Source organism: Pteropus alecto, unplaced genomic scaffold (genome assembly GCF_000325575.1).
Source record: "Pteropus alecto unplaced genomic scaffold, ASM32557v1 scaffold110, whole genome shotgun sequence".
In the NCBI taxonomy this organism is placed as follows: domain Eukaryota; kingdom Metazoa; phylum Chordata; class Mammalia; order Chiroptera; family Pteropodidae; genus Pteropus; species Pteropus alecto.
In genome coordinates this window covers 1047320-1065646 of record NW_006431920.1, presented here as the reverse complement: position 1 = coordinate 1065646, position 18327 = coordinate 1047320, and the positions used below count along the sequence as shown (strand labels likewise).

The following is an 18327-nucleotide window of genomic DNA, read 5'->3' as shown; positions in this document are numbered from 1 at the left end:
AGCGGTGGCAGGTGAGTTAAACTCCGCTTTTTCTAATGACAGGCTTCTCGGGGCCTTCAGCATTTCATGATGTACCAGGAAGGCATCATAAGCTGAAGCAGCTGTGGACCCCCCGGGCCCTGTGGTCGCTTCAGACACAGGCTTCATAACACTTAGGACGCAGCATCGGGGAGCAGACATCGAATGGTTCGAGTTGCTCTCCTTGCTGTCCCCCTGTGATCTGTCCCCCCGTCACATGGCTTGCAAACTGACCTCTCACTGTGCCTCAAATGCTTCATCCACAAAGTGGGAATTATCTAGTACCTACTTCATAGATTTGTCATGAGAATTAAATGAGAATACCTGTAAAAGTCGTAGAACGGTGCCTGATCAATGGTAGAAGCTCAAGAAATGCAGGTTCTTATCGTTAGCTTGTCCAGGGTGTGGGAAGTGTTCCCTTACACCCGAGCTTTGTTCCGGCATCGGTTAAATCCCTCTGCATCTGCCGGGGCTGCGGTAGCTGAGTTCGACCTCGTGCCAGGAATTTATAGCGCGCGGGGAAATTATGATCAAGACGGCATGGTTCCTGCCCTCCCTGAGCTTTTAGTCAGGTGCGGAGTGCAGGTAGGAAGAGACAGATAATACTCACAGTTGTACACATTTAAGGATACTTTTGGTTAATGCTGCCAAGTTAAGTGCCGAGTGTTTTATGAGTGAATGGTCCTAGGTCCCCTCTCCCCGTTGCTGCCAGTTGTAGGTATAGTCTCCTCCCCTCGATTCCCTGAAAGCACAGCTAAGGGGTGGCTCCAGGCCCTAGGGACATAGACTGATTTAGTTCACTTCCTCTTTTCTTGAATGCATCATCTAACACAGTGTCGGCCAGGTCCAGGGAGACGAGAGGAGTGCATCAGGGCCCGGCCGCACCAAAGGAAGATTTCCTAGAGGTCATGTGACAGGGTAAAGAGGCAGCATCATAGTGAAAGTGAGCCAAAGAAGGACAAGAAAGACGGTGGTTTCCTTTGACTTAAGGGGTGATGGTGGGTAGAACTGAAAGAAGCAGAAGCGTGGTTAGCGAGCTGGGCGGGCCTGCGGCTGCCCGGGCGGGTGTGAGGTGTTGCCTGGTGGAAGAGTCGGGATGAGCGCGCACGGTAGAGCGGTTGTTGGGCTCACAGAGACCGAGGCCGAGTCACCTGGCACCCTTACTGTCCTCGGCCGAGGTAGGAGATGGCTGAAGTAAACAAGCATAGAAATGAGTAAATTGGTTGCATTATTTCCGTTGTTCTTCACCCATTTCAGCACGCACCTCCTTTCCTGATATTGTCAAGCTCTCTTGCTTTGGGCAGGAAGCCTAAGAAAATGGGAGTGGGTTGGAGGAGAAGGTGTTTGTTATTGGGTTCTAAAGTCCAGGTTTAGGACTTGGGCATTCCTACTTCTGCTTTGGTGCCTTCGCTTCTAGACAGAAGCCTATACCTGCTTTTAGAGTCAACTCAGCAGTCATGGTTTTTCCTAAAAGGTCTAATTTTGTGGATTCTGGGTCACTGGAGCTAGTTACGCAGATAAGAACTTGTAGAAATTCTTAGAGTATTCTCACTGTCCAACATTCAGGCCACATGGACACCGCTTGTTGTTTTTCTGTTTTATAGTTAATATCTGTAAAATACTGGCATGGAGACAGAGAGAGGCCTGGACTGGTAGGAGTAGAGTAGGGGCAGAGACAGAGGGGTGGCCTTGGTGTGTGTGCAGGCCCCCCTCAGCCTGCAGAAGATTTGAAGCGTGGGGGACGGCCCAGGACTCCTTCCTCACTCCGTTTCTGTGGAGCTCCTGAGGGTCTGCACAGCGACTGCCTGACAGTTGCTTTTCATATTAAAGTCGGTCCCACTAGGTGTGTCTCTTAGGACTCATTGGTTAGAGTATTTCACAGCTTCCCATTCTGAAGAGAGGAGTTCTGTTGACTGTCACCCACCTGTGACAGTTGTTGGTGATAGGGCCAAACTAGAGAGAGGAGAAATTCAGACTGGCATCAAGAATCCCTGACATGTAGAACATAAACATCTCAAAGCATACTGGCCAATTGTATCACAGGTTTGTTAGGACAAAAGCATATTGTTATCAGAGGAATTTGTAGTCAAAGGGTGTGAGCGAATGCGAATTAATTGGATTATTCATCTCTGCTTCTTTATACTTGCTGCGCTCACCCCTCTTGGGTGTGTAAACTACAGGGCCATTGGGGTTTTAGAAAAAACGATTCTTTTAGCTGTTGTAGTAAACAGTCAATTTATTTCACAGCATGTTTTTTTTTGGCAAAACAGAGAGCTGTAAAAGTATCAAGCTGTGAGGCAATAATAAAACATAACCTGCTTCTACACAACAATTTTAATTTCAGCATTCTTCCACATTTTTAGTATATATGTATTTTTTTTTATTACAGACATCTAATGAAGGATAGTTGAAGGGCAAATGATAGTTTCTTTACCTTGTCAATTGGGAAATTAAGTGACTTGTTTGAGAACTTGGAGTTTTTCACAGAACCAAGGAGTAGAATCCAGATCTTTTGACTTTTAGCTTATTGTACTTTTCGTGTGTGTGTGTATGCGTGCGTGTGTGTGTTTGTGTGTGTTGAGTGTGTGTGTGTGTATATTTTTCTAGGCTGAGTGTCTGTGACTTTCTTCAGGTTTTCAAAGTTAGGGGGACATGTCCCCCAAATGGTTAGGAGCCATGATCCTGATGTTTCTGCGTGGAGCAGTGCAGGGTACCCGGGTGCTTCTCATCTTCCAGCCATCTTGCTCTGTGCTAGATGCTGGAGGTACAGACTCAGATAGGTTACTGGCTGTGCTCTTAAGGAGCTCATAGACCGATGGGAAGGGAATGGGAACAATTGTAACATGGTTTGCAGGGGAGAAAGAGAAATACATGTTATGGAAACATCAAACTCTGTCTGAATGAATTGGGGCAGATTTCATAGAGGAGGTTACATTTTAATTAAGGTTTGAGGATGGGAATGGAGAAGGAGAGAGGATTTGTTTTGTTTTAGGATGAGAGTGATTCGGGCTGAGAATGATTTGGCAAGAGAGGATTGTGAAAATTTCCCCTTTCAGGGGGAACGTACGGAATAAGGCTCTCTCTTTTTGCCATGTCATTGGCTAAGTGCTGCAGCCCCTCAACCAACTCTCCTAGACTCTGGCAAAGGCAGGACATTCCTACCTGTTCTCGAGATCTTGCCCTCCAGGGAGACCAACATCCTTGGCCCCCCTTTACAAAGAAGCTCATGGAATACTGCTCTTTGCTTTGTAAAGTCTTCTGTCTGCCATTCATTTGATCTTCACTCTGCCTCTCTCATTCTCTTCCTTTTGCTTTCCTTTCTCTTGTCAAGTTCATCTCCTATAATCATTAAACAACCTTATCTTTCATCCTTTTTGTTACTGTAAAAGGTTTATCCTAATTTCCTTCCCTTAATATTCCAATTCTTTACTTTACAAATCAGTGTAGGTAAACCCTGTGGATGTCGTTGCTGATTGCTAAGTTTTTAGTGCTTACTATGTGCCAGGAACTGTATTTAGTGCCCCACACCATTATCTAGTCTGCTGTTATCTCGTTCTCATTTGTGAGTGAGAAACCTGAGGCGTAGCTTAAACATCTTATTTAGACAACATATAATTAGCGAGTGACAGAGTTGGGATTCAGGTCACATCTCCTCATGTCATGATCTCATTACTATTTGTTAGTCCAGAGATATAAAGAAGAGAGTTATTTGATCTGTCGATAGATATTGTTAGGTATCATAAAAATCAACATAAACCCCAAAATAGGAATATATGCTTTAGCATTAGGTAATGTTTTGAGTTGCCATCATGGGTAAAGAAGATGATGCTATCAGTTGAAATGACCAAAGGCCTGGTATTATTTTTAGGAAAGAGTTTAGAAAGAAATAACTGGAATTCTAGTGGTTGTATCTTAAGACTGGCTTCTCAGGGCATTAGGGAAGCAGGCGTTGAGAATGCGTCACAACCTCATCTAGATAATGGATCAGATGCTGAGAGCATTGACCCAATTAGAATGTCAAATCGAGAACTGCAGCCTGCTGGATGAGGCACGGAGTCAAAGGGGTTACAAACCCAGATGCCATCTTGACTGGCTGGCAGCAGATCCCAAATTTGTGGGGCCTGTGGCACAGGTATTCAGAAGGCAGGTAGACATTTATCTTGTAGGAGCTTAGTTCTTTTGGGGCTTTGGGATTGGGTTCTAATTCCAGAAATGTGGGACTGTCTTATTACGAGCTGACTGGTAGAGGCAGCCACTGGGCTGGAGATTGATCCTCAAGCTAGAATTGGCTAGAGCGATACTGGGAGCAAGAATCAAAGAGGAGGACCAACCCTGAATTCTGGGCTTTTTTTTTTTTGCTGTACAAGGGAGATTTGGGAACCCAGAATTCAGCTCTGATACCTTGGATCTGGAAGATGGGTTAAAAGCAAAGGCCTCCTATAGGAGGAGCTGAAGCTGTTTAAATACTGCCTACCTTGCTTGATTGTGAACTAGGGTGAGTGGCTTAGTCGATGGAACCATAGCCAGTGGCCCAGAGGAAATCTGAGGGAGGGAGGCTGACAAGAGCACGTTCACGTTAGATGCAGTCAGATAACACAGTGTGAAACAAGCCGACTAGCTTAAGAGTCAGGGTGGATTTCAAGTGAAATTTCTACTCATTGGAACTTAGCTCCTATGTTCTTTTGGCTTAATATTTAAAAATATAGTAAGACAGGCTGGAATGGATTTAATACATCGATTAAACTAGAATGCTCTTCACTTATCCCCCAGGTATTTGTTGAGTGCCTGCATTGTACTGACAGAGTACAGTCGGGATAAATTAATCAAGCGATTCGTCAGCTGTCTTAATTTCTCTTGGGACAGGATTATTTCACAGCAAAGCAGAGTCTATGTGAATTAAAGAGGGCGGAGAAGCAGGGACAGTTACTCTATATTTTCTAACACGTTTATTACACAATTACTAAGAAACTCATTTTTGTGTAGAGATACTAAAATTTCAGCAAGGGAATAATAGAAGTGTGGATGGGTATTTTGGAAGAGATTGGCATAGAAAGAAGGAAACAACTTGAGTTTGAAAGAATAAAGGAAGTGCTTATAGGAGCAAATACTCTTGTTCTAAATTAAACAAACAACAGAAAGAATCAAAGTGCACATTTAATCCCCAATTTTCAGTGCCTGTTCCAGGCCTTCTTATGGTCACATGAAATTGGTCTAGCACAGTAAATTATTTCCTTTGACAACTAACTTCTCCTTCAAGTGATTGTTTTAAAGTTTTGTCTTCCAAGTTCTTCTTTAAATACGCACCCATCATACTAGATTATATTTAATCCAATCTCTTATATAACCACTATCATTTTGGATTGTTCTCAATTCCGGTGGAATTAGAATTTCTTAGAACTGTTTGGTTTCTTGGCCTGGGTGGCAGGCCCTGAAAGACTTGGAAGGTACTTAATGATGGAGGGCAAGTTCTTCGGAGCCTCCACCCACAGTGGTACGGTAGGCAAGGTATATCTACTAGCACGATCAGATTTTCCCCAAATTGTTATATATACAAGTCTATTTTTAACAATCATCTTTTCTTCTTCATTACTGCCAGTTCTAGGATCAAATACTTCAGGTTCTTGCCTGCTTTAAACATGCCTTCAGATCTCTGTAATTCAAATTGAAATGTCTGAAATAAGGAATGTATCATTTAAGGATAGGGTAGCTTATTTGTGCTGGGAAACTCCCAATTAATGTTTCAAGATTATTTGCTAGAAAACGAATTCATTTCTCCTTAACTCCAAGGAGATGTTTCAGTGAAATTCACTCTCATCGTAAGGAATGAGTTAATGGTAAAGCACTTAAAGCAGCGTTAGCACGTTATAAGTGCTCAAGAAATGCCAGATGTTACTGTTATTCTTCTTTGAAATGAGGACTGAGAGTCATAGTTTGGCCAAGATCACAGAATAACTCAAATTTACTATTTCTAGCTCTTGAATTTACCACTGACAACATTTACTCACAGCAGACAAAAGGTTGACATAAGATGTTGACGTAAAATGTTCCTGTCTCAATGTGCGTTTCTTTGAAGCGTCCAAATCGCTGACAGTTGTGTGGCAGGTGAGGTTATGCCGTGGAATGACGTGGCTTATTTCTTACTCACGCTCCTTGCCCATCAGGATCATGGAGGGCTTTGCCTTGCATTAGTCTCACTCCAGAGTCCAGGCTAAATGAAACAACTGTCATCAGGAGTAGTCCCCTTTCCTGGTGGCAGAAGGAAACAGAGCCCTTGAAGGCCACATTTAAAATGCCTTTCTCCAGAAGTGACTCTCAGTTCTGCTCACAACTCATTGGCTGGAAAGAGTCACCTGGCCTTGCTCAACCACGAGAGAACCAAGAAGCGCAGTCCTTCCCAGTAGGTGTCGCCACGTAGGGCTGACAGGGTATACCTGGCGAGCTGCACTAATGACTGTCACACTGGATCGATGTTACGCTGCATTCTTGACTAGCCATCTGAAAAGTCATACGCCCTGGGTCATTAGGGAGATCAGGCAAAAGCTTATCACTTACTACACATTCATTCTCACTAATGAAAAGAGAAGTCAGATGGCCTTTCAATCACCCTCAGTTATGTAATTCTTGCTTTAAAGTACAATGGATGATGCTAAGTAAATTTGATGATCTTTGAATTAAGTTAATGGTGCAGTTTTTGTAAGTGAAAGGCAAGGAAGGAAAGGTACTGTCATTTATTTGGTAATATTTGTAAACTGTAAAGAGGTTATTATTGATAGCATTATTGTGACATTGTTGCTTGTTACTTCTATTGTTTAAATTTTTGTTTTTTAAAAAATTTCAATGGATATAGCTTATCCTGTGTTTTATAGAAACTAGTAATGATTTAGGTCATATACATAACTATTATGAATGTAGGTAACTAGAGGGAGCAACATGGTAGATTTGAAAAACTACAGATATTTTGATATTGCGGAGCTTATCAAAATATCTGGCAGGAGATGAGGCCAGGCTGGTAGATGCACTGGGGGAGTTACATGAAATGTCTTCCTACTGTGTAAAGGAGTTCAGCTGTTATTGTATAGGCAGTGGGGAGCCATTAAAAATTTTTCAGGACAGGTGACACAGTCAGATTTGTATACAGGCACATTTAGTTTTTTTTATCATTTCACAAATGTGTTTTCTTGCAAATTGAAGACAAGATCCTCCACCAGCAAAAAGATTACGGCTTTCTTTATTGTGAAACTTGCATTATTGCAGGGGTCTGGAACTGAACCCCAATACCCGCCAGGTATGCCTGTCTGTATCAAAATATCATTCTGGTGGTAGGGTGAAGGGCTTCAAGGAAAGAGGCAAAACTGACGAGAGACTGACAAGAAATTTATTTAGTAGAGTCTCAGTGAGAGATGGTTAAGAGTCGCGGAGGCCATGGAGACTGCAAGGAGGTAAATAGAAGACCGTTTAATAAGGTGGAACGTGGGGATTGGATGGAGGAGGTAAGGGAGAAGGAACAGGCTAGGATGACTCCTACATTTCAGGCTTGGGTAATTGAAGGGATACTTTTTCTGTAAAAGACCAGATAGTAAATGTTTTAGGCTTTGAGGCCATACGGTTTTTTTATAGCCTCACAAAGCTGCCATTTTAGCATGAAAGCAGTTATGTTCTAATAAAACTTTATTTGCAAAAACAGCTGGATCTGGCCTGTGAGCTGTAGTTTGCCGACGCCTGTTCTAGAGGCATAACGAGGCCTCATGAAGGACCTTGCTCATCCTGCCCTGCCAAGCAGCCCTTTGAGCCACGTTGTACCTCACACTGGGCCAGGTCCTGGGGTTGCAGAGACGAACACGCTTTGATGAACTTGCAGACCGGTGCTGAAAGCCTCCGTGGTCCCCTTTGCCGTGTACCCTAGCTGGTCTGAGTACAGATGCCAGAACTCGGGGGCGCAGAGAGGACAGCTGTGCTTAAGGGGATGGGGTGAAGCTTCTTAGAATAGACGGCATGTCAGTCTCGGTTTGAAAGAAGAGTTTGCCACATGAAAATTCAGAGGAGAGGAGAATATTTTAGGCAGGGGAACTGTATGTTCGCAGGCATGTGAGCACGTATTCCTTCTAAGTCTACGCTGGTGAGGATGAATTCTGCTGTATTTATGTCTATTTCATGGCATGCTAGAAAGAACGTGGGCTTCTCAAGTCAGATTAGGGTCCACATTCTAGACCTTTTACTGACTGGCTCTGAGGTTTAGAGGCCTCATCTGTAAATGGGAGTAAGTTTTTTTTGGTAAGGATTAATGACCTATAATCACCTAAAATGGTGTCTGGTAAATAGATGCTTTTGAAATGTGAGTTTCATTCTTTCACTTTCTTTCTCTTGACTCCGACTGCTGGGTGACTAGCATTCTGTATTCAGGGAATAGTACTTGTTGAATAATTTCAGTGTTTCCAACAATGTGAGAAAAATGACCGATATCGTTTCTTTCGACTTAAAATTTTGTGACTAAAGCTCACAGGGTGAATTCACTAGATGTAGTGGTCTTATGGAGCAGAAATTTGTTTTCAGAACTAACTTTAATGAGAGGCGAGAACATAGCGATGGGTCAAGTTAGGTTTGCTGGACGTTTGCACATGGGAGCTGCATGCGACTTCCCCCTCTGAATATCAAAGGTGGACTATGTCGATTACACACGTCTTCTGTAATTTTACTTCATCGATGTTTACAGATGGTTCTAAACTTGTTTCCGTCTTAATTTCCTTTGGTGTAGAGAATGGAATAAGTGCGGTTGTAGATCTGAGTGTTCCGGGGCGGTGTGTTTTCTCCCTGTGGCCCAGGTGCTGTAGCTCACCTATTTCCCAGTTAACGTGGGCCCAGGCTAGAGTCAATTAGCTCTTTGTTACCAATCATATTCCTCCTTCGTGTGACATAAAGGCCTTGCAGGACCTGCTCGCTGCCCTCTTGGGCCACCTGTTACCTTTAATGTACCCTTAGCGTAGGCACCACAGACTGGAGGGCTTTGAACTGAATGTGCACCACCCAGCTGTGTGCCTACGTTTTGTCTTCACACACATTGTTTCCTTTGCTTGCGTTTTCTGCGTGTATCTCTTCCTCTCTCCCTTGCTCATCTTTCAAGACTGGATTCATAGGTTGTTGCCTATGGGAAGCTTTTCCTTGATAGCTCCACAATCGTTACTCAAGGTTGCCTTTTTACTGTATTGAAATATCTTCGGATGTTTCTCACTGGTATTATGTCTCTGTTCATATTCCAATGGTATTAGATATTTTCTTCTGTGTTTTATTTGTGTTGTTTATTATGAATGACTCCTACTATATGATGATGTTGAAATGGCAGACTCTTTATTGGGTAACTGTCCTGTGATCCGCACTCTTCTGGGACCTTTGTAAACACAGTATGTTGCAGATATAGATTACTTTGCAAGATGGACTGAACTGTTGCATTTTTTTTCATTATTCGTGTGTCCATTTCTAAACAGGCCAGAGCATATTGGTTTAACTCATGACAAAGTAGTGCCTGGTGGCAGATGAAAAGTCAATTCTTAAATCAGAAAATTCTTGAATTTGGGTATTTGTTCATACTTCCATCTTCAAGGTACTTCTGTTAAGGCTATACAGAACTTAAAAAATATATTGGCGTCAGTTTCATTATTAAATTATTTAAAAAGTAGTTTAAAATGTATTTTTTATAATGAAATAAATTAAAGCAAGGAGGGTACTTACCTGTCAGTGTCTCCTTTTCTGTTAATTCATTAATGTGATGATTCATTCAACAAATATGATTTTGGACATCTGTTGTCCACCAGATAAGGGAATAGGACATCATTGAACATGACGGACAGTGTGCCACCCTCATAGCACATACAGAAAATTTACGTCATCTCTTGGACCAGGGAAACTTATTATCAAAACCTGTTGTTTGTTTTTTTGTTTAGGAACCACAAGGAGATTTAATCAGTACCTTAATAGTTGGAAACTATTTTAATAAATGCAAAAGCCAGAAGTGCTTTTTAACTTTTACTAATTTGAAAGGAAAATTCTGTTCTTTTAGCAGAAAATAATCTCTTTAGTTAAGTTCATGTGGAGGAAAAAACCAGTCATGCTTATAGTGATTTTTGTCTTAGAATTAATAAGTTAAATAACTTTCCTAAACTCATTCATTTTAGAATTATTTGAGACCTTGTTTGAGATATGCAATTGATAAAGAATGAATTGCTTTTCATTTTATTTTCCTTTCTCCCATTTTGCCTTGAAGCTTTCCACGGATAGCTATGGTTGCTGAGAAGCAGCATCGGGAAAAGGAATTGTCCCCTTCCTACCTCCTTGTCCTTTAGGCCATCATCTTGAATCCCTAGTTGAGTGAGACACAGAATGTATACATGTGCCTGTGTACATGTGCAGGGAGGATTTTGCTGGGATTTAGAGAGGACCTACAAATAGAGGTAATAGGATTTGTGGAGGTAAAAACAAAGAAAGATAAAATTCATGTGAACATTTGTATGGGAGAACATCTATATTATGTAAACTGCCCCAGAGCACTTCTAGTCTTAATTTCATAAGTTCCATGAACTCATGACCCATTATTGAATAATTCACTTGTTATATTGTATATATTTTGAACCCTAAAATTTCTACCCATAGTAGAAGTGTTGGGTTGATGGTGTGTACTTTTAAAAGGCAGAAAATTCATCCTGTAGTCATCTTGATTTCTGACTGGGTTAGGGTTATCTGTCCCCTTTCTAACTGCTCACTGAAAGAAAGGTGAATCTTCTCTGGAAGAAGAGAATCTCTTTGAGAGTGCCTACAATTTTATATCCACAGTGTTCAGCATTTAATAAAAAATTACCATGTATACCAGGAGACAAGACAGCTGACCGAAATTCAAGGAAAAAAATACACACACACCACAGGTAAATCAGATTTTGATATTATCAGAAATTTATTTAAAAATAAGTGAGATAATATGCTCAAGATAATAGATGACAAGATGGCTAATTTCACCAGAAAACTGGTACTTATAGAACGAGAATAGATAGAAGTTCTAGAACTGAAAATAATAGAAATTGACCACTCAGTATATGTGTTTAGCTGCACATTAGATACTGTCGAAGAAAGGATTAGTGGACTGGAAAATAGCTCAGTAAAACATATTTAGAATGGGGCAAGAAAAAAAGAAAAGGATAGAAAATACAGAAATAGGTATAAAATGCATATTAGACACAAGGAAAAGACCTTACATTTATGTAATGTGAGCCAATGAGAAAAGGAGGGAGAGAATGAGACTCAAACAGTATTTTAAGGGATAATGGCCAGGAGTTTTCTAAAACTTAAAAAGATGTCAGGCCACAGATTCGAGAAGCTCAAGAAAAACCAAATAGGATTAACACAAAATAAATCATATATAGGCACACTATAATAAACTTATGAAAAGCAAAGAGAAAAATCTTGAAAGCATCAGTTTGGAAAATAAGATCTCTTCAAAGGAACAACAGGAGGACTGATGGAATGGTATCTTTAAAGTGCAGAAAGAATATATCTATAGATACCTAGATATCTATACTCAGGGAAAGTATTTTTCAAAAATGCAAGCAGAATTCATATGTATTAGACAAATTTCTTGAAACACTCAACAAAATGGTCACAAGAAGAAATAGAAAATCTGAATATTTCCATATCTAGTAAAGAAATTGCATCTTCAATTCAACATTTTTTTTAAACAAGGAAAACTCCGGGGTCAAATGGTTTTACTACCAGTGAATGGTTCCAGATATTTAAAGAAGAAAAAGAACAATCTTACAGAACTCTTCTGGAGAATACTAAAATGATTTATGAGGCCAGCATATCTTTGATATCAAAACCTGACAAAGACAATACAGGAAAATTATAGGAAAATTTTTCTCATGAACAAAGATGCAAACTTCCTAAATAAAGTACTAATAGGAAATTTACTCCATAGAGATATAGAAGGCGTGACATATTAGGACCAAGTGTGAATTAGTCCAGGAATGGAAGATTATACTACTGTTCAAAACTCAGTAGGTGAGCTGGTGGTCAAAGGGTACAAAATTTCAGTTATGCAAAATAAGTTCTGGAGATCTGCTGTGCAGCACAGTGCCTATAGCTAATGATGTTTTATTGTGTACATAAAATTTGCTAAGAGGGTAGATCCTCTGTTAAGTGTTCTTACCACAAAAATAAAATAAAGGGGATTGAGAGAAACTTTGGGAGGTTATAGATATGTCTTTGACCTTAATTGTGGTGGTGATGGTTTCAGGCTCACCTCCAAATTTCATTAAGTTGTATATATTAAAATGTACAGCTTTTACATGTCAATCATATCTCAATAAAGTGGTTTAAAAATGGATAAAACTTAACATAATTAACCACATTAACAGAAGAAAGGAAAAAATCATATGATTACTTCAATTTTTACAGAAAAATATTTGGTAAAGTACAACACCTATTTATAATAAAAATTCTTAGCAAACTGGTAATAGAAGAAACCCCCTTAATCTTACACAGGCTTTCTACCAAAAAAAAAAAAAAAAAAAACAACCAAAAAACAAAAAACAAAAAACAAAAAAACAGTAGAAGGAAAGCAGGGAGGAGGAAGGTAGATAAGGGTAAAGAGAGTCCAATATATGGTGAGACAGAAGGTTAGCAAACTGTGAAAAAAAGAAACCCCCTTAACCTTACACAGGCTTTCTACCAAAAAAAAAAAAAAAAAACAACCAAAAAACAAAACAAAACCCTACAAAAATCATAATTAATGGTGAAACAGTGAAAACTTTTCTTCTGATGGAATGAAACAAATAATATGATCACCACTTCAATTCCCCATTATACCAGCAGTTCTAGTCAATGCAGTAAAGCATAGAGAAAAAGGTATAAGAGTGGGAAAGTAAGACGATGGTCATTATTTTCAGACTACTCGATTTTATTTATATGTATATGTATATTTATGTGTGTGTATATATATATATAAATACATATATATGTATGTATATGAAAAATCCAAAAGAATCGAGGTTGCTACATACAAAGTCAATCTATAAAAATTATTTGTAATCCCATATATCAGCAGCAAACCAGTAATTAAAATGATACCCTTTATATTAGCATATCAAAACAAATACTTCAGGATAAATACAATGAAAGATTTGCAAGACCTACACTTTGAAAACTACATAATGGTATCAAGAGAAGTTAAAGATGCCCTAACTAAATGGTAATGGACTGTAAAATTCCATACAGTAAAAATGTTAATTCTTCCCAAATTGATCTATGGATTCAACACAATTCCAGCCAGATTCCAGGAATCGTTCGTGTGTGTGTGGAGAGTGACCAGCTTATTCTTAATATAGGTGGCAATGTAAAGGGCCAAAAATAACTAAGCCAATTTTGAAGAACAAATAAGACAGTGTAGTATTGATATAAGGAGAGACAAATAAGCTGATGAATGGAATGAAAGTCCAGAAACAGACTCACTCATATATGGTCACTTGATTTATGACAGAAGTGACAATGTAGTGCAGTGAGGGAAAGAATGTTCTTTCAACAGGTAAGTGCTAGGCCAACTGGATATCCATATGGAGAAAAAGAATGCTGACTCTTATCTCATACCATACATAAAAATCAATTCTAGATGGATTACAGATCCAAGTGTGAAAGGTGAAACCACAAAGCTTTTAAAAGAAAACATGGAGCGTATCTTTATGCCCTGGGGGGCGGCAAAGATTTCTTAAACAGGACATAAAAAACACTAACCATAAAGGAAAAAAATGAATAAATCGGAGTACGTTAAAGAACTATTCATCAAAAACACCATAAGGAAAGTTAATAGTAACCCACAGAGTGGGAGAAGGCGTGCACGACACATCTATCCAGCAGAGGACTCATCGAGAATTTATGGAGAATTCCCACAAATCGTTGAGGGAAAAAACAAATAGAAAAATGGGCAAAAGACTTAAACAGGCTATATATGTATATAAAAAGATATCCACATGACCAGTAAATTTATGAAAAGATGCTCGACTTCAGCAGTTACTGGGGAACTGCAAGTCAAAACCATAATGCAGTACCACTTCCCAACCTGAAGTATTAGACTGAAAGGGACATTCAGTACTAAGTCGGTGAGGTGCAGTGTGACTGGAACTCTCAGGTGTTGCTGGTGGGAATGTCACTTGGTCTGGTCACTTTAGAAAGCTGCTTGGTATCATCTTCTAAAGTTGCAGATACCCTGTGACCTAGAAGTTCCATTTTTTAAGTATATGTGCAACAGAAATGAATACATTCATGCACCAAAAAACATGTTCAAGAATCTTCAGGCAGTGTTCTATAAAGCATCCTCAACTGGTTGAATACATTGTGGTACATGTGTATGGTATTATAATATAGCAGTGAGAATGGATGAGCTACAGCTGTGAGCAACAATTAATGTGACTCTCACAAACTTGGAGCCGACAGAGCCAAGCAAAAAAGAATATTTACTATACAATTCTTCTTATAAACATGCAAAACTATGGGCTTTTCAGGATAATGTTTATCCTTGGAAGGGCAGTAACCAAATGGGCAAGAGAGCAGTTTCCAGGTGGGCTCTAGTAGGCAAAATTCTAAGATGGCCCTTGCGTGTCCCCTTCTCTGATATATACACCACTTACAATCCCCTCTCCTTGAGTGTGAGTAGGATCTGTGAATATAATGGGATACTACTCCCATGAGTAATTTATGTTATTTCGCAAAGGTAAAGGGATTTTGCAGATGTTATTAAAGTCCCTAATCAACTGACTTAACCATAAAGGAATTATCCTCGTGAGCCCAACCTCATTAGGTCTACAGGTCAGAGATGCTCTCCTGCTAGCCCTAAAGAAGCAAGCTGCCGCGAGTTCCAGGCTTGCGAGGAAACAAATTTAGCCAAAAGTGACTCAGGCTTTTAAGAGGACCCTGATCCTTATATCACAGATAAGACACCAGCCCCAGTCGACACCTTGATTGCAGCTTTACGATCCTTAGCACAGGACCCAGCTAAGCCGTTGCCAGGACATCTGGTCCACAGAAACTTGGGATGATAAATGTATCTCGTTTTAAGCTGTTGAGTTTGTGGTCAGTTTTTATGCAGCACAGAAAATTAATCCACTTTGGTAATACTCGATTTCTTCATCTTGGTAGTAGTCACATGGGCATGTGTACTTACTTTGTAAAAATTCATCATATTGTACATTTATGATTTGTGTATTTTTCTGTATATAAATAAAAATGAATTATATTGAATAAAAGTGTTCATCTTAAAACAAGACAACAGTTAATAGCATTTCTCTGCGTTACCTTTGATCAGTACACAAATGTAATCAAATAATTATGTTGAAATTGTACTGGTTAAGTTGAACACAAGCAGATTTGGTCATAAAATTAGTTTAAATATTCCTTTCCATTAATGAACTCACCTTCCATCCTTACTCTCTTATTGACAAGTCACTTATATTTTACATTTTTCCCCAGTGGTTTCGCTTGGAGAGTAATAGAGTCTTGAAGGTGGAGATGTAATGATTTTTCCGTCTAACCTCCTTATTTTAAAGGTGATGAAACTGGGCGTGCTTCAAATTAAGTATTGAATAGCAAAGCCAGTACCTTAGTCCTTGAGGGCTCAGTTCTGTGTTTATTTCCTCATATCACGGATCATCTGGAATCCAGAGGATGTAAGTGCATGCTGTTTGGTTGTTATGTTGTGGACGTAGTTTGGGTAGTCTGGTTCTAACTAGAGCTGATGAGCCGGTATTGAGCATAGTGGGAGTTGGGATGGTGGAGGAGAAATTCATTCAACCCCAAATATCTACTGTGCCTGTCTTAATGCACTGAGATGTCCTCTTTGCAGATTTTCCTTCTTTGGGGTACCTACTTCCCAGAAATGGCCTCCAGCTGTTTCAAGTTTTCTAAGGCTCCTGTTGGTTTATAGCCTTCCTCATCTTAAATTGATATGAAATTAGATAATGCCTCTACTTCTCCCGAGTGTGAAAACAGGAACTGGACTCTATCTGTAGATGGGTGAATGGGTGTAAAGTCAGGTGGAAGTCAATCACTGATCACAAAGAATTCTTGCGTTAAGGTTTCTACAGATTGAAATACAGTTTAAGAAAGCATTTGCAAAATAAATGTAACAGTATGGCAGGTAGATGCATGTAATTGTGTTTGAGTCATAAAACATATTTTTATTTGTGCCTATTTTAAAAAATATTTTTAAAAATAAAAAAAGTTTTAATTTTACATCTCTGATCCTGAATTCATAGTATTGTATTTTGGAAAAACTAGGAATATTAATATAGTACTTCTAGGAATATTAAAATCGTAAAGCATCTGTCAGTATTTCCATTATAAAATGCAATTTTAAAGGGTTTAGAAGTCAGCTATAAAAGTTTGTTCTTGGCTGATACTTTGTATACAAAAATCTCTGCCCAACATAATTTTCAGAATAATTATTGCAGTGGCATAAACCGTGAGGTTATATGGCAGAACCAGTTCACATTGAACTCAGTTTTTATGCTTCTGTCAAAGTAGGGGAAAGATGACAACTTTCAAAATGATTCAAGTAGAACAATATGAAAATTATTCTTCTAGCTTTCTCAGAAAATTGTTAGTTAAAAAAAAGTTTACCACTAGAAGACTCACCATTCATTGGCTTAAATATCAAAAATTATAGCCCCAGCAAACCCAGCATGAGACCAAAATCTAGATGACTTGGGAATAACTCTTTTAAGACTAGATTTTGCCAGCCAAGTTCGAAAGCAGTTTGGGGGGCAGCTCAGTGTCTGTGTGTAACCCCAAAGAGATTCTTACGGGCCCCACTTATTGGAAAATAGCTGTCTGTTTGGTACCTGCGCTTAGCTGCCTGCAAAGCAAGGAAGTAAGTGCTAATGGGAAAGCAAAGACTTATTTCTTCCATGATTGGAGCCGTATCCAGTGAAGCTGGAGAGCTTCTTGTTAATGTAACTTTCTCCCCAAGACTCTGGGCAGGTTTTAGCTTGAAAGGAAGATCAGCCACAGTGTAGATAAGCTCCTGGCTTTTGCGCTCTTGCGAACACACATGCACATACAGCCCTTTGCAGCTTGTGGGCAGGTTTCTTTTTTTATTCTTTTCTACTTGTTCAGAGTTGAATCTCATAAGCAGATTACCTCCATGGATACTTTCGTATGTGGCAGCCAGCCTGGTCTCAGAGTTCACAGTAGCTTCCTCTGTCGTGTCAGCTGCTGCACCATGGAAGTGCATAGCGCTCACAGGGATTGTTTGAGGTGCTGGTTTGAAATGAAATGTGACTTTATGTGAAATATGGATTAGAAATGATATTGCATTATATACATCCAGTTGTCTCCATGGCGGAGAAGGAACTGCCTCATTAGTGAAAAACTTATCCCTCCCCTCTCTAAAGTAATGATGCAAAACCATACTTAGGGCCAAACAAGGCAAAAACAACAACAACAACATCAACAAAAAAAATCCTTTAGTTTGTGCTATTAAAGAAAACGACTTCTTTAAAATCAGGTCAACGTTTATTCAAAGATCTTAGGGAATTTGCTCCAGCCCTGTCATGCCGAAGGAGGAGAAAGCTTGCCTTGGCTCCCGAGATGGAAGTGTGTTGCTTTCTCGGACATCGTCTTACTGAGAGGTCCCTTCTCCATCTTTGCCTGGTCTCACGTTTGGTGGCTCGTTATAGGGAGAGACCGGCGCTCATGCCGTCATGACCCGCCAGAAGCTCCAAGCTGGAGTCTGAGGTGTGCAAGAGGTAGTGGCGTCTCAGAGAGAGGACGCTGCCATGCCATCGAGCACGTGCCGGAGTTCAGGATTCCTGACAGGTGGGTAGGTTGCATATGGAGACAGCAGATGATGTAATTTCCCAGAGGAGTAACTGTCGCTCTCATTATTTTGTTCCACTTGTCCCAGATTTGGCCAGTGGAAGGTCCCCAAGTTGGCATCTGTGTCATGTTGACATGGTCTCATCATTCTTTGAACATTATTTTCTGGAGATGTTCTACCCTCATCTTGTATTTTCCCTGCACTATCCTGGAAATCAGCCATTTGCCAAGAAGCCCCTGTTCCTTTAAGAGGAGAAATCCAGATGCTCCCAAGCCCTCCCACTGAACAACTGGAAATATATGTATGTGTATATACTCTTATCTCTGTCTCTGTCTCTATCTCTATCTCTATCTCTCTATGTCTGTCTGTCTGTCTGTCTGTCTACCTACCTACCTACCTACCTACCTGTATATCTATCAAACTGATTCATGCTATAGTTCTAATTCTACAAGGAACCACACGGT

At 39.9% G+C, this 18327-nt stretch overlaps 1 protein-coding gene across 1 annotated transcript in view; it reads left to right on the top strand.

Annotated features, from left to right (window-relative positions):
* DIS3L2 (DIS3 like 3'-5' exoribonuclease 2) overlaps positions 1 to 18327 on the top strand; it is a 273001-nt gene that overhangs the window by 46455 nt on the left and 208219 nt on the right. The window contains exons 6-7 of the mRNA XM_015585355.2: positions 8729 to 8748; positions 17951 to 17966. Of these exons, the coding sequence (XP_015440841.1) occupies positions 8729 to 8748; positions 17951 to 17966 (36 nt within the window). The remainder of the gene's footprint in view (positions 1 to 8728; positions 8749 to 17950; positions 17967 to 18327) is intronic.